The 14,604-nt window shown below is 42.5% G+C and overlaps 1 protein-coding gene across 2 annotated transcripts; it reads right to left on the minus strand.

Annotated features, from left to right (window-relative positions):
- Nucleotides 1-254: 254 nt before the first annotated feature.
- DAGLB (diacylglycerol lipase beta) lies at nucleotides 255-13,669 on the minus strand. 2 transcript variants are annotated; one of them, XM_082490636.1, is made up of 15 exons: nucleotides 13,454-13,669; nucleotides 11,029-11,203; nucleotides 10,117-10,378; nucleotides 8,875-9,000; nucleotides 7,685-7,812; nucleotides 6,552-6,678; nucleotides 6,104-6,187; nucleotides 5,575-5,652; nucleotides 5,089-5,169; nucleotides 4,866-4,993; nucleotides 4,308-4,376; nucleotides 4,139-4,211; nucleotides 2,719-2,813; nucleotides 2,560-2,655; nucleotides 255-1,037 (listed from the first exon to the last, which is right to left on the minus strand). In XM_082490636.1, exons 1-15 carry the CDS (start codon nucleotides 13,458-13,460, stop codon nucleotides 845-847), a joined length of 1,722 nt encoding a protein of 573 aa, XP_082346762.1. In that variant the 5' UTR covers nucleotides 13,461-13,669; the 3' UTR covers nucleotides 255-844. The 2 variants fall into 2 exon arrangements, with proteins under 2 accessions (XP_082346762.1, XP_082346761.1); XM_082490635.1 differs by having other exon boundaries at nucleotides 2,560-2,813.
- Between the last annotated feature and the right edge of the window lie 935 nt (nucleotides 13,670-14,604).

The following is a 14,604-nucleotide window of genomic DNA, read 5'->3' on the forward strand; positions in this document are numbered from 1 at the left end:
ATCGCTGCTCTCGGTAGTGAGAGCTGGAGCTGGTGCCTGAGATGATGTCAGGGCATGAACAATTTTATTTTGTTTTTCTTCTCATTAAGTAGTTATAGTATTAGTTTAGTTTAAAATCCATAACAGTAGTCATATGGATCAAATACAAAAGACAGGTAGATTAAAGAGTATTGCACATGTATACCCAAGCAGCATTTAATGACAACACTCCCCCTGCCCTGCCACCCCCCCACCCCCCCCCCCCCGAATACGACCACAATCTGTAAGAAAAATAGTGCAATCAACCAGTACTGCCTGATTAAACACAGGCCTGGGTGGCCTCCGCACCTCCCACCCACCGCCGGCTGCCTCACCAACCCACCGCCAGCTGCTGAGCTGCCGCAGCCTCTCACGCCGCAGGACTGCTTCCACAGCACTCTGTTCTGAAGCGCTCAGTCACAGGGCACCAAGACAATGGTGTGACGTGAGTGAAGCAGAACTGGATTTACTATTTTTTTAAGGGCTGACAGGACTCTGCTCTAACCGAGCTGTCCTCACCCACTCACTTTGGTCGAGTATTCCACTGACGCCTCGGCTCCTGCACCAGCATCCACAGGCTTGGCTAGAACTCGTTATACTGTTCCATTTTTTCAAAAGCTCCAACCTTCAGCATAAACGCAGACTCTGTGCTTTAACCAGCATAATGTTACTCGCGGTCACTGCAGAGGCAAGGGCGTTAAGACCCTTGTTTCTTTTACGCCATGTGAGAAAAGTACTGAAATCCACTTAGGTATGAAAGTGGAATGTGTCCTGAATATTTGAAACCTGCAATAAAACCCCCCCCCACCACATCGTCCAGCTATGGTTATACTACATTGGTGTTATATTCTCGTGTTTGACAAGAAATACACGATCCATGTTCCTGAGACAAACTGTTCAGAGCTTTGAGCACAACATCTGGCATGTGGTCTGTTATCATCTTGGGACTTATTAAAATGCTGCTGAACACTGTTTCGTGTGACCATCTTGCTGTATATTTGATATCTGAAGAGCACAACCTAAAAAAATCACAAAACAAAACAAAACAAAAAAAAACAGCACAGCTCAAATGCAAGGGCTCAGCCTGTACAACTGCTGCCCGAGGCCAAGCCAGGAACAGACAACCTGGAACTGTCTGACCTTGCTCAGGGAGGACCTGGAACCTTCTCGCAGTGGGAAGGTGGGCTTCCAAAGAGCTACAGTGCTGACCTTCAGGAAAGGCTGCCTTCCACTGTCCCTGAAGGCGAAGCTACTCCTAATTGTAATGCGCCTTAACGGTGAAAGAAGCTATCAAATAATCCTGCTCAAAGAAACACGGCCTACAGGCTGAGCAAAGGGGGATGGGGGGATGAGGGGTTGAGCACTGCACATTCACAGCTAGTGTCAAATTTAGGCAGTAAGTCACAGTGGTATCAGGAGACTAGATGCTAGATTTAATGCAGCACATATGGTGTATTTAGGATTTTATTTTACATAACAGTACATGATGGGGGATCTTGTGTGCCAGTTCAATTTAAGAAAAAAACAACATGATTAGCTGCTGTGCTGTGGAGTAAATGAAGGCAGAGAAATGAACTCAATAGTAGCCATTGAGGAAACCTGGCAGGTGACAGGTGTTAAAGTATCTAACTTGTGAAACAATTTTAATACTTGAAGTATTAAAATTGTTAAACATTAGTGATATGAAGCTTAAATAAAATACCTCCCACACTGAATGGGAGGAAAAGAAGTGGGTTTCTTCTCCAATCCTTTTCTTCCCGCTTCTGTAAGTTACAGATTTTATTTTCTTCTGTAAGATGATCTTGTGCAAGTTACAGATGCTCTTATTTCTGCTTCATAATGAAACAAGGATATCAAGTACTGTCTAGCCTGGGGGCTGTTTCAGGTTGTTTTGTCAAAAAAAAACCCAACATCAACAAAACCCAAACAAAAAAACCCCACCATAAACACAACATTGACCCAACAAAACCACAGTCCTCACCCTTCCAGCAGTTTCGGCTTTTCTGTTGTCTTTGTCTCTCTTTCCTGCATCCGCAAAAAAAGCAGCGAAGGACAACTAGAGGCTGAATGGGCACGCTGCTCACTGGGGCAACTGGTATCCAGTCTAGCTGGGCTGCTACTATGGGCCAACGTTTCGCCTCTTTCTCATCGCCGATATTCACATGACTACTCACTAACTAGGTATTTTGTTATCACTTCACCACTACCAGGACAGAAGACTGCCAGATGTGCAGTCTCAGGTAGGAACTGCAGCAAGCCTAAGCTCAACTTTACAGTCTTACTGTTTAAAATCATCCCTTGAGCACAGGTATACGTGGGCAGAATAAGGCACACAGGCAGAAAGAGAAACAGCTTCCAGGGCTTTAAGTGAAACAGAACGAAGCAGGGAGGCACTGAAAAGCGGGCTAACGCGTAATAACCAAAGACGGGCACTGGAGATGAGATGAGAAGCAGAGCTGGAAAAGCATACTTTGAAAGTGAGAAGCAGCTTCTAAGTAGATTTTAAGAAAATAAGACAGTGGTATTCATTATTCTACTTACCTCCTAGAGCTGGATTCTTCTACAATATGGATTATCTTTCCAGGAAGATACAGATGAGGATACTGAGGTGGTGAATTTAAGTGTGATTCATCCTCAAGGGCATTGTATGAGGGTGACCGCTGAACCATTAAACTCTCCTCAGCCAGGAGCGGCTGGGTGAGGGCATCTTGGTTTCTACCATCCAGCTCAGTTGGGAAGTTATCTGGATCTCCTCCAAATACTTCGTACCAACATCCACGCAACAAAATCTGGTACTGAGCTCAGAAAGAAAAACAGTCAAATTGAGGTTTGGCATCTCTTAAAGTAACTTATTCTAGTTGTATGCTTGCACGCACATCATCAGAAATTACAATTAAAAGACTGAAAATGACTGTATGCACACGCTCCCCGTATTTTTTGTTTGATAAAATCTCCTTACCAAATATTCCCCACAGTGATATCTATTTCACCGATATCTAACCCAAGTCACTAGTAACGCTACAGAAAACATTACAATCTGTACTAGTTGAATTACTCTGTGTGGAACCTGAAAGGAGGGTGTAGCAAGGGGGGGTCGGTCTCCGCTCCCAAGAAACAGGCGACAGGACAAGAGGAAACGGCCCCAAGTTGCACCAGGGGAGGTTCAGATTGGATATTAGGAAACATTTCTTCACTGGAAGGGCTGTCAAGCACTGGAAGAGGCTGCCCAGGGAAGGGGTGGAGACACCATCTCTGGAGGTGTTTAAGTTGTGTAGACGTGGTGCTGAGGGACATGGTCTAGTGGTGGACTTGGCAGACTGGGTTAACGGTTGGACTCAATGATCTTAAAGGTCTTTTCCAACCTAAATGATTCTATGATTTCTGCTCTGCAGACTTAAGTTTTCTTGCACCTGTAGCTTCTAACTGCCCGCTGTCTTATTCTGCATTTACAACGTCACCCAGGCCCTCTACATGTCTCCTCATCCTGGGACGACATGGAAATCTTGTGAGTGCAGCAGATTTAACTTTAGATGTTCAGAAATGGCAGTTCTGAATCTATAAGCCACTCCTCTATACCTCCAGTATCGTCTTGCCTGACAACACACTGTTCCAGCACTCTCAAAACTGTTTCTAACAGTAAAAAGAAGAGGTGGACAATTAACACCATAACAGAGAAATATTTACTTTCCAAATGAATCCTGAAGATAAAATTTAAATAAAACCACTAACTTGTTTACTTACCGATACTAAATGGTTATTAAAGTAAGTAATCTCATCATTGTTCATCATTTTAGCTGGTTTGGTTTGTGTTTTTTTTCCCTTTCTTTTTATTTTGAAATAGTTTCCTTTATCAGGGAAGCTAGCAAGCAGATAATTTCAGGTCTTGGATGTTACGCACGGATATCTTCCATGCCTTGTTGAATCTTAATATCCAACAAGACAGCTTTATTGGATAAGAGACTAACACAAGTGTTGCTGCATTAAAAATAAACACTTTTGTTCCAAAACACATTTGTAACTCTCATCATTAAGATTAAAATACACACACCAATGGTTGCTTCATTAAAGCTGGGGCTTAACCCAGCTAACAATCCCACTGTTAGCCAGGAACTGCAGTTACCTTGGGTCTGTTGCAGTTTGCCACAATTCTCACTATTCTCCTCTTTAAATCCTCCATGTTGGGCATACTTAACCTGTTTAAACACACAGAACAAAGTAAAGAAAACCCTCCTATTCTCTGCGATCTAATGCATCCCTGAAAGAACAATTTAAAAATACTTCCATCTCACCTTGCAACAAGGTCCTTTCCAACAATGACTGAAACAATGAAGTGCTTAGTGTAATCTGCAAGTGATTTGCTTAAGAAAGAAAAAAGACGGCCTTTAGATACACCAAAGAGATAGGCGCACTTTAGTTTTACCATGATCATTATCAATCAATAAAAATACAAACATGTGGCAACAGCAGCAGTATTTGCAGTCAGTTCCTCAGCAGGCTTTCAGACCTACTCGGTACAGACGAGTAACTTCAATGCCGATTACAGTGGTATGTGTAGATGTCAAACAGGCCAAGCTAGACTACTCAGCTAAGCATTTTATTTCCGAAACATTTATTTTAAACTCTAATTATACTATCTGACAGAATTCACTAGATATATTTCATTCTGTAATATTTCCCCAAGAACTTCACTGTAACTCAAGATGGAGCAAATCCAATTCTAATGGAGAATGTATAAACAAACACTTAACACAGCCAAGCCCAGAGTTATCATCTAACGTATTTGTCAACTACCTCAAAGATTTTTACATCTTAGACACAGAACCAAACAACAGAAGTCTCATATTTACCTTAAAAGTCCTCCTGGAGGAGAAAAGGCATAACATCTTAATGTTGGGAAAGAGTTCCTGAGCATGATCGCCAATATAGAAGCTGTTCCACCACCCAAACTGTGACCAACTATCACAAGTTTATATTCCTACAGACAGAAAGAGAAGACTGCAACATGGACAGACACGGAAAAAGGTTTGTGTAATTTTGCTGGCAAACCAAATTATTTGGAAGGTAACTTACTGGAGCAATTGTGAAAGCTTGGTTTAAAATTCCATCGTTTATTAGTTTTCGATAGATGTAATTTGCAGCTTGAGTTATTCCCTACAAGACAGCATTTAAAATTAGAAGAGAAGGGTGTATCTAATCTGAAGTGTGATACATCTACGCTTTAAACACACCACCACCACAGAACAACTTTCTTTTTGAAAAGCCAGTCTTCTCTTTTAACATGCTCCTGACAGAGGTCTAGTTATAATCAAGTGATCTTGTACGTAATGGTTAGAACATTTTTGGAATATTTAATAGGGACATAAAGTCTGACAAGAGGGTTACAAATTCTACCTTGCAGTTGCAGAGGCAGTAATTGATGCAACAACCAAGTCACTGAAATAATCTGCGCAATCCATCTCACAAGGAGAATACTCTTCTGTTTAACTAAACAGTCCCAGGTGTTTATAGTTTTCTTACTGCCGATATGATTCATAAACAGCTACAGACCGCACGCACCTTATGCACAAAGCCATTCTCCAGAACATCCTCCAGCGTCAAGTCTTCACAATCTGCCGACAGATCAGTGAGAATATCCTGTAAACAAGACAGCGGTTGTCAGACTTCTCTGCAGGGCTTCACAGCTCCTGCTCTGCTACTCAGCGCTGTCAGAGGGACATCCACAAGCTGACTTCCAAGCGCGTAAGCAACAAAACACAACCCACCCTAATCCACCACCCAAGCAAATACATAGAGCAATCACAATCCTGATTTCAGCAACTATTTCCAAGCTGCACACACACACAGACACATTATGAATGCAGCTCCACTCACAGTGGAAAGGAATTACCACTGCCCGCCCGCCACACTCTCTTCCAGTGGCACAGGGAATAACGTTACCCATCCAGGGACAGGAGGGCTTACAACTGGCAGACTCGTACCTGTGAGCGAGTTATTTTTACACGTGCTAGTGCAACACAATTTCCTCTAGATACTAGGAGTTCACACATTTCTATAAAGCTAATTATTTATATCAAATGGATGATACCTCAAAAGACAAGGTTCCTCTCACTGCAACCACGATAGCTTCTTTTTTGTGATCCAAAGCAACAAAAAATGGAATCTCATAGATCTGGAAGGGAAAAACGTAATCAGTAAAGACACCAACTTTTTCTAAGAGTAAGCATTTGTTCTCACCTTCCGAAAGCTCTCTTATTGAGCTCTCTATTGCATTATGGAAAGCAGCTGAATTATTTTCTTATCAAATTACTATAAGTGCTTTTTTTGCAATACCAAGACAGATTTATGTCTATGGTTTTTGTGGCTGTTCCTTTAGATTAGAAAAAAAGTCAGAACGGAATGTTTCAGGGCCTGTTTTCATTTGGCCTTGCGTCTTGCACTTCATAAATGCTGAAGGCAAACTAGAAACTTCACCCCTTGCTTTCACTGAATTAATCACTAAGTTTTTTTCCTGAATACCTGTCCAGATTGTTTACCTTGTTATGAAAACTGATATGAATGAAGTCTCTGTACTGCAGTCCTGTTATTTTTAGGATGGATCCAAAGTGAAAGTTATGACGATCACTGCCAGTTATATCAGAATCTGCTGGTCTATTTCCGCAACTAACAAACACAGAAGAGAAAAATTTTAATGTTCCAATTTTTTAGGTTTCCTTTCAAGGAATCAAACTCAGTTACATTTGCAGAAGGATTTCTGCCAGGAATCCAAAGCTTTTTTTTTTTTTCTCTCAATAGTACCAGTAGTCTGATACGAGATGTTGTTACCTCTGCCCACAAACCTGGTTTTGCCTGAGCAGCATGCCATACATTTTCAGCTCAAGGACTGGCAAATACACCATGGCTACAGGACTATCAGCAGAGCAAGCAATACGCCAAGAAAATAATTCTTAAGACTACAGGCCAATGACAGAAAATACAAACAAGCAAAAAGGAAATTCAAACCAAATTCTGTACAGCAGGCTTATGTCACATTTTATCCATTGTATTGTGCGATAATTTTTTCCAAGTCATTTATATTTCAGTAGGTTTTATTTATTTCATGTTACTAATTATGAAAATCATGGTTACAGTCACAAATGACAGTGGTCACTTAAATATACAGTAATTCTATGCAGCATTATGCATACTCCCATACTGACTGTAAACGTTTTTTTGAGTAAAAGGGTCAAAGGGAATAAAATGGAGGTTGGAGGGACTGGTAACTTTTGCTAATTCCTTTAAGACAGGGAAAACTGTTGATACACTTTTATTCCTACACATACATATATGCCCAAAAGGCAGCTCTGAAAAGCCTCATTTTAAGAAATGTTCGGTTTAATTCCAACTCTTCCTTTGTGATTTTGCTAAATGAATTTTATTTATCTCAATCACAAACTTCTCTTAAGGAAAAAAAGCTAATCTGTTTCTGAGGTTGGAAATATATTGGAATTTTGTTTCCACTGAATTTGTGAAAGATAACTCTACCAGTCAAGCTCATGTATTCCCAAGAATGATATAATTTAACACACAAAAAAAACCCCCAACACCTGCTATTGAAACTATTTTATTTCTGCTAATGCTAGTTAAATAAAAGGGAGCTATGTGTTTTTAAGCTCTTGATCAAACCTACCAGTCACCATTGAGCTTACAGAGTGCAGTAAATGGGTTGGTGTATATGTAGTAGGGCCAGCCATAAGCAGCTGCAGCAAACAGCATATAGTGAGCAGCATTCTCCAGTTCGATATCCAAATCATCTGTCTGAAAGGACACAGAGAAAGAAAAGGAAAGGAAGAGAGGAAGAAAGGTGTGTTAGGCAGCCCCAGAAAAAAAAAAAAAAACTGAACATAGAGTAGTGAAAATAAAGACGTGATGAAAAATACGCTATCCAAAAGGAAAACCTCAAGGTCTAAGAGGAACTAAAACCAGCCACTCATATTCCAGTAAAAAGTCTGTGTTTATTTACATAGCTACACAGCTCAAGAATCTTGAAAAGCTCTCATTAAATCATTCTCTTCCAATACTCACACCCTGATTAGCTCAATACTGAAAACAACATTCACTCCAAATATGTTACTGAAGGATGTCAAAGGAACAGCTGAAGAGTCTGTAGCAGATCTCTCTGGTAAAGACTTTTAAAGCATGACCCCATCATATTGGCTGGATCCAAAAGGAAGTCAAGAGAAACACATTGGTTGCAGTAGAATTATATACTTCCGTGAAACGCAGACCAAAAGAAAGTAAAACAGTTTACAAAGGCATTTTACCATAGAAGACCTGTGTCAGGCCTCTCTGCAGGCTTCATGGCTCCTGCCATAGAAGACTAACAAAAATCAATTAGCAAACTGTAACCCATCATCTGTAAGCACTTAAAAGATGCTATTTTTGCTTCTTACCTTGTCTGGATATTTGCAGTAGACATAATTTAAACAGACCACAATACTAAAAGGCTAGCTCTTCAGCCCTAAGCAAACAGTACTAAATATTAATTTCTCTCTGTTCCCTTTCTCTTCCAGCTCTTCAACAATGTTCAAATGCCCTAAATCATTCCTTTTTGCACTTAATTCCCCATTCATATATAAGTTCTACTTATGCAAAAGCAGACAAATGTTTTGACTGAAAACTCACCAAGATGTTTTCACTGCATTTGTTAATAATTTAAATTGTTGTGAATTTTTATAATTGTTTAATTTTGTTAAAAACAAACAAAAAGAAAAAAGCAAAACCAAACCAAAACCAAATGCACAAAGAACTGCATTTCAATTTGATCTGGCACCATCTCCTCGAGTAACTGCACCAGAGGCTGCAACAATCCTATCTTACCACAGGAGATGATGGAGAATGACACAGGACTTCTTCAGGCTCTTTTGGGCAACTTTCCATTTTATCTTGCTCTTGATGGAGCAGAGTCAAACCAGCTGCTATGTCACTTGGCACCAGATCAGTGTCCTGTACAAAGAAACGAAAGAGCACTTGAAACCATCCCACACCTCAACATAGCAAAACTACCTCATCAGAAAATGCACACCGAATTATATTTTTTCAGTTTATATAAATACCTTTCACTCAGAGACAATGTGTATTGCAGAAACAGGTCACAGCAGCATCTAACCTCCCACACCTTCTGCACATATTGAATGTTTTCTTCAATATGACCAATGGCAACTCTACACGTGAATTTCATCACTTAACAAAACACCTGACAGAGGACCCGCTCAGCCATGCAGCAAATAATGATCCAGCTGTTATTGATCACTGTTCTACACCACTATGTGAAAAGTCTCTATACTGAAAACAACTAAGTAGGATTTTACACAGGAGAAGGCTGAAGGGCTTTTTTATTCAGCTATCTGGGGAGTCATCTCTCCGTGTGACTTACAGCCTTTACCCTATAAACCACTGAGTAGGCTGTAGCTATAAATCAGCATGCCCAAGTACCGCTTAATAAACAAGAACTACTAGTTTTGAAATCACAAACAGATTTCGAAGTCAACATTGAACTAGACTGCCCAAGCAATAGGTGACACGCGTTTGAGCTAAATCAACACCATGTGGACCCACTTTGGCAGATGCTCTTTGTTTCCAAAAAGCAGCTTCCTGCATATATGCACTTTAGTCTGGTACGTGCTCAGAAGCGGCTCACAACAGGAAGACTGCCTGAACATACTGTGGGACTCATTTTTTTTAATAGTCAGAAAGTGGTCTGATTCTTTGCTATGGGTATGGCTCCTTACACATCCTCAGTAGGAAAAATGCCTGGATCTTCACATATTGAGGAAAAGAAACTCACCCTTGTTCTTCTGACTAGATACCTAAGGAGAACGAATACTGTTTTCTCACAGCCCTTCACACTTGTGAAGGGAGAGAAACCTTTGTTAAAGAGAGGGAAAAATCAGTGCTGTATACTTTGTATGAGAATCACTTTAAGTTTGAAATTGGCATATTCAAAACGTGGTTTCAAGGCACAGGGTACCAGGGACCTCTGGCTGGACAAAGGTACATGTGTGTTGCAACATCTGCAAATTCATAGTAAAAACAGAACATAAAAAAAGCTTTCCATCTTACTGAAAAGTAGGTGCGGAAAAGCTCTGCGATACTTGTAAAAGCCACTCGATGGTCATCATCTTGCACAATACAACAACACAGTAACCTGATTCTTTTTTCCCAGACTCTGGTGGCAGTATTCTTCACATTATATAGCAACTGCCCTGACTGACTGCTTTCCAGGTTCCGATTTACACTATCGGTGAGGTAAAATGTCTTTTTCCCCCCAAGTGGATCAAAGACGATTACAACTCCAATGATGGTAAAGATTATGATAATCCAGCTGCAAAACAGAAGGAAGTGGGACAAAAAGACCATGAAACCAGGTATTTCTGACAAGTATGCAAGAAAACACAACTACAGATCTTGAAAGACAGGAAACAACGTTAGGTATGAAATACTGTATGAACATCATCTGTTACTGTCTTAAGGGTGCATGTTTTGTTATTGGGCTTTCAATCCCCTATGCACAAGAACAAGGCTGTCAGATCGTTTCTTATAGGGCACCAAATGCAGTATCACAGCCCTGTGCTTCGTAAATACCAACCCAGAGTTGTGAAGGCTCCATTTTTCACTACCAGTTAAGTGATCTAGTTACTACCCTCTTCACATTTATCGAGTTTTCTACATTCCCATCTATCCCTCTTACCCTTTCTGATCTTCACTTCCTTTCCTTCACTCTAGCTCGTGCTCTCTCAAGGCAAGCAGCACAAGATTCTTTAGGGAAGGATACCAACACATTCTAGCTGTCTAGATTTAAAAATTCTTCTTTCACAATGAGAAACCTTCTATGAGAAACCACAATAATTTGTAAGAAATATCAAAGTCTCCAACTGCTGGAAAAGTCTTCAGTACACACATACAAACACCACATAAGCAGTATTTTCCATTCATGTACACTATCAAGCTTAGATATGGGGGAAGCACCTTTACCTTGCAATAACTGTCCCAATGACGACATTTATCACAGTCTTCTCGCAGTGCACACTGCTGTCTGACACCCATACAGCTCCTAAAACAGCCCAGATGAATTCAGGCAAATAGAGAAGTAGGCGAGTATAAAGTAGCTTGGGAAGTGATTTTCTTGGGCCTGGATTAGAAATTGTTCCTGAAATTACAGGGCAATTTTAAAACAAGAACTATTTATGAATGCGTCATAAGCACATAAAATCCTACCCAGACATACGAACTTTCTGAGCTGTACAGAAAGTACAAAACTTAATTGAAAGTATAAATTTTCATACTGTCCTGGTTTGAAGTAAAACAGAACCAATTTTGTTCAGTAACTTTGCTTCTTAGCTAGGCCTCTTCTAACCACTGAAAGTAACAGCATATTGTGCAGCCTGAACCACGACACATACTAATGGAAAGCTGTCACTAAAACTGAGAAAAGAAAAACCAAAATGGGTCTACAGCTGTAACTCTTTGAATCTACTCTACTAATACCCAAAAAAACTCTCTAGTCAGAGACAGTTCTGCAGTGAACTTAAGGCAGTAGTGCTATGCCCAGCACAAGCCAAAGTGGCATACTGGAGCGTTGGCTCACCTACAGTTCCTCATGACTTTTGGTGCCTGCTTTTATTATTATTCTGTGTAGCTTTTAGTTGGCTGAATATTTCATTTTTAGATGCTACTTTGCTGGGCTACAATGAAGTTCTGCATACTGAGTCACTACATAATAAATTCATTCACATTTTTATTTAGGAAAACAAAAGTAGGACCATTACCAGGACAAATGCTTCTTAGACTATTTTCTGTATTGTTAACTTACTAATACCCTCTCCCTTTTGGCACTCCTAGGCAATAAAAAAGGGAGTAATTTTTGGCTAGCTCAGCTCCTTAAACCAGTTTGCTGATCGCAGGGTAATGAAGTGGTGGGGTGCACGTGCTCGTATGTAGGCAGGGTAATTTGTAAAGGCTTAAACCACTGCAGAACAAAAACAACTTTGGAAACTATCTTCCAGTTGTAAAGCTGTGGTTCACATCCAGCAAGAAAGCTGTTGAATATCTCTGAAAAGCCCTTGATCCAGAGGTCACTTATTCCCATTCCCGGGTTGTAGCCTGTACAGCAGCATCATGGTTGCTTACACAGACACAATCAGATAGAACTGTGGCTCCTGAAAACAACTTCTTCCCTTTCCCAGCACGACAACCCAGTATATGAGATCTCCAGTCAGGCTCACCGCTGGCATCACTAATGCCAGTGCAAGAACCACTGCTCCCAAACCCACACATTACAACCACAGTCCAAGACATCTCACCATTAATTTTCTTGGGAATTCAGCCTCAGAATTCTTCCATTTCTCAGCTATAATGGCCTTGCAGCTGTACTTTTATACCGAACAAGGCTCTTTTCTCTCTGCTATTTACAGTTACGCCTTTCACATCCTCAACTTTGATATAAATATCAATAGCATAACTTGGCTAATCCTCCTTTGTCTCCTCTGGAAACTGTAGGAAAACCAGTGGTTAGATTCAAGGCCGGGATTATCATCCACGTCTGCTCTGTCATACTTTTTCTTTGTGCACTCTTTATGCTTCTTTCCACTTAAATAATTTAAATACTTTTTTATTTACAGTGTTGACAGCACCAGCATGTTCGAAATTGTAGAGTCTCATTTATTATTCCAGAAACCACACACATATTTCAAATTAATCTTCCCAGCATTACTTTGATAATGAGATGCCTCACCAGGAAAAAAGCTTTCCTAGCATTTTTTAACCCCAAATGAAGCATTTCTCTAAATGAGCAGAAGTTGCATTGAGGTCCTTGTTTCTGTTTAGCCATTCACTTCATGCTATTAAGTCCTGTTCTATTTAACAATACTTAATGCATTAGTTTAACTATGACATTCATATGGATCAAGTTCCTATGTGTTTTTTTACTCAAGTAACCCACTGCAGCTACTAAACTTTTGCAAGATACAACTAGATCTGCCTATGCAAGGTAAAGCTAACATGATGCTTCAGATGAGAAATTGTTTTTGGATAAATTCCCCTAAACTCCTGTCAGAAAGGCTAGGCGGTGTTCCATTCGAGGTCATGTATTAATGGTGAATGGAGAAGAAGTTTTCAAGATGCTTTGATGACAATGAACATATCACTGTCAGCTGCACTAAGCTACGGTGTCCTTTAATTATTTTAGATTCCCGACTAACAGAGGTAGTACTATTAAAGCAAATACCTTAATGCTGACAGACAGTTTCTCAAGTTTGACTACCATTAAAACACTTGAATTTTTCTGCATTATTGTTTAGGTTTTTTTTGAATGTCAACTCCAGGTTAAAAACATATAAATTCCAATTAACTATATTAATTACAATAATTTTATATTAAACATAAAATGTTAACAATTTACCTTGCATACTGATGTATACAAGAGCAGATAATGCACATATTATAGAAGCCAGGAGAACGAGGAGGACAAGCAAGTAGCTGTGCAGTAATCCTCCCCCAGGACAGTTAAACTGCCCCTTATGGACTGTGTAAAGAGCGAGAATTCCAACCCACCTACAGGAAAGTGAGAGAACAAAGGTTATAGCTGGAAGGGAAAAGCGCAGACTGCAAAGCGATCACCCGATAAACAGCTTTCATCCCAACGAAAGCACCGCACAAGGATTACTAGAAGGGGAGCTGTTACACAGGGAATTTGTCAGGACGCAGTGACGATGCGAACGCTCAGCGGTAATCAGGACGAAGTCGTTTGCCGGCACCAGCGGCCCGCCGCCTTTACGGTGCTGCTCCCTTCCGGGGACCGCGGGGAGCCCGGGCTGACCTCCACGGAGCAGCCGCCGCGCTCACCCCTGAGGCGAGAGGGCCGCAGCGGCACCACCAGCGCCCCAACACCGCCAGGGGACCGGGGGGCGGCTGCGCCGCGCCGGGTGCCCACGCCGGTCCCGGGGGCCCGGCACTAGCCCGCCGCCTTCCTCCCGCCTCAGGCGAAGGGCCCCCGCCGCCGGGCAGGGCCAGGCCGGGCGGCGAGCGCATGCCCGACGGCCGGGCCGCCCCGTCGCCGCGGGCGCGGAGTAACGGCCCCGCGCGCCGCCTTACCACACCAGCCGGACCAAGAGCTCGAAGGCCCCCGGGAGGACGAAGTCGTCGCTGCCGATGGCCCAGCGCCTGCCGAACACCACCAGCCCCGGCATCCTGCGGGCCGCGCCGCCGCTCCCTCAGGGCGCTCGCCTCGCCCGGCCCCCCCGCCCGCGGCCGGCGCCGCCGCAGGCCGCACCGCCCTCCCGGGGGCAGGCCGTGCGTTACGGCAGCGCGACGTCATGACGCACCACGCACCCCCCCAACCGCCCTGCCGACGGCGGGTCGAGGCCGAGCTGTTCGGCCATGCGCATGCGCGGAGCGGCGGCGAGGCGGTGCCCGACCGCGCCCCTGACCGCGGCGCCGGCGCCCCGGGGGGCCACGGCGGGCTCCCTCCCTCCCTCCCTCCCCGGCAGGGCCGAGCCGAGGGGCACACTGCGGCGGGGCGGCGATCTGCCGGTCCCCCCAGCGCCGGGCTCG

The sequence above is a fragment of the Vanellus vanellus genome (genome assembly GCF_965231255.1).
Source record: "Vanellus vanellus genome assembly, chromosome: 14".
NCBI classification, from domain to species: domain Eukaryota; kingdom Metazoa; phylum Chordata; class Aves; order Charadriiformes; family Charadriidae; genus Vanellus; species Vanellus vanellus.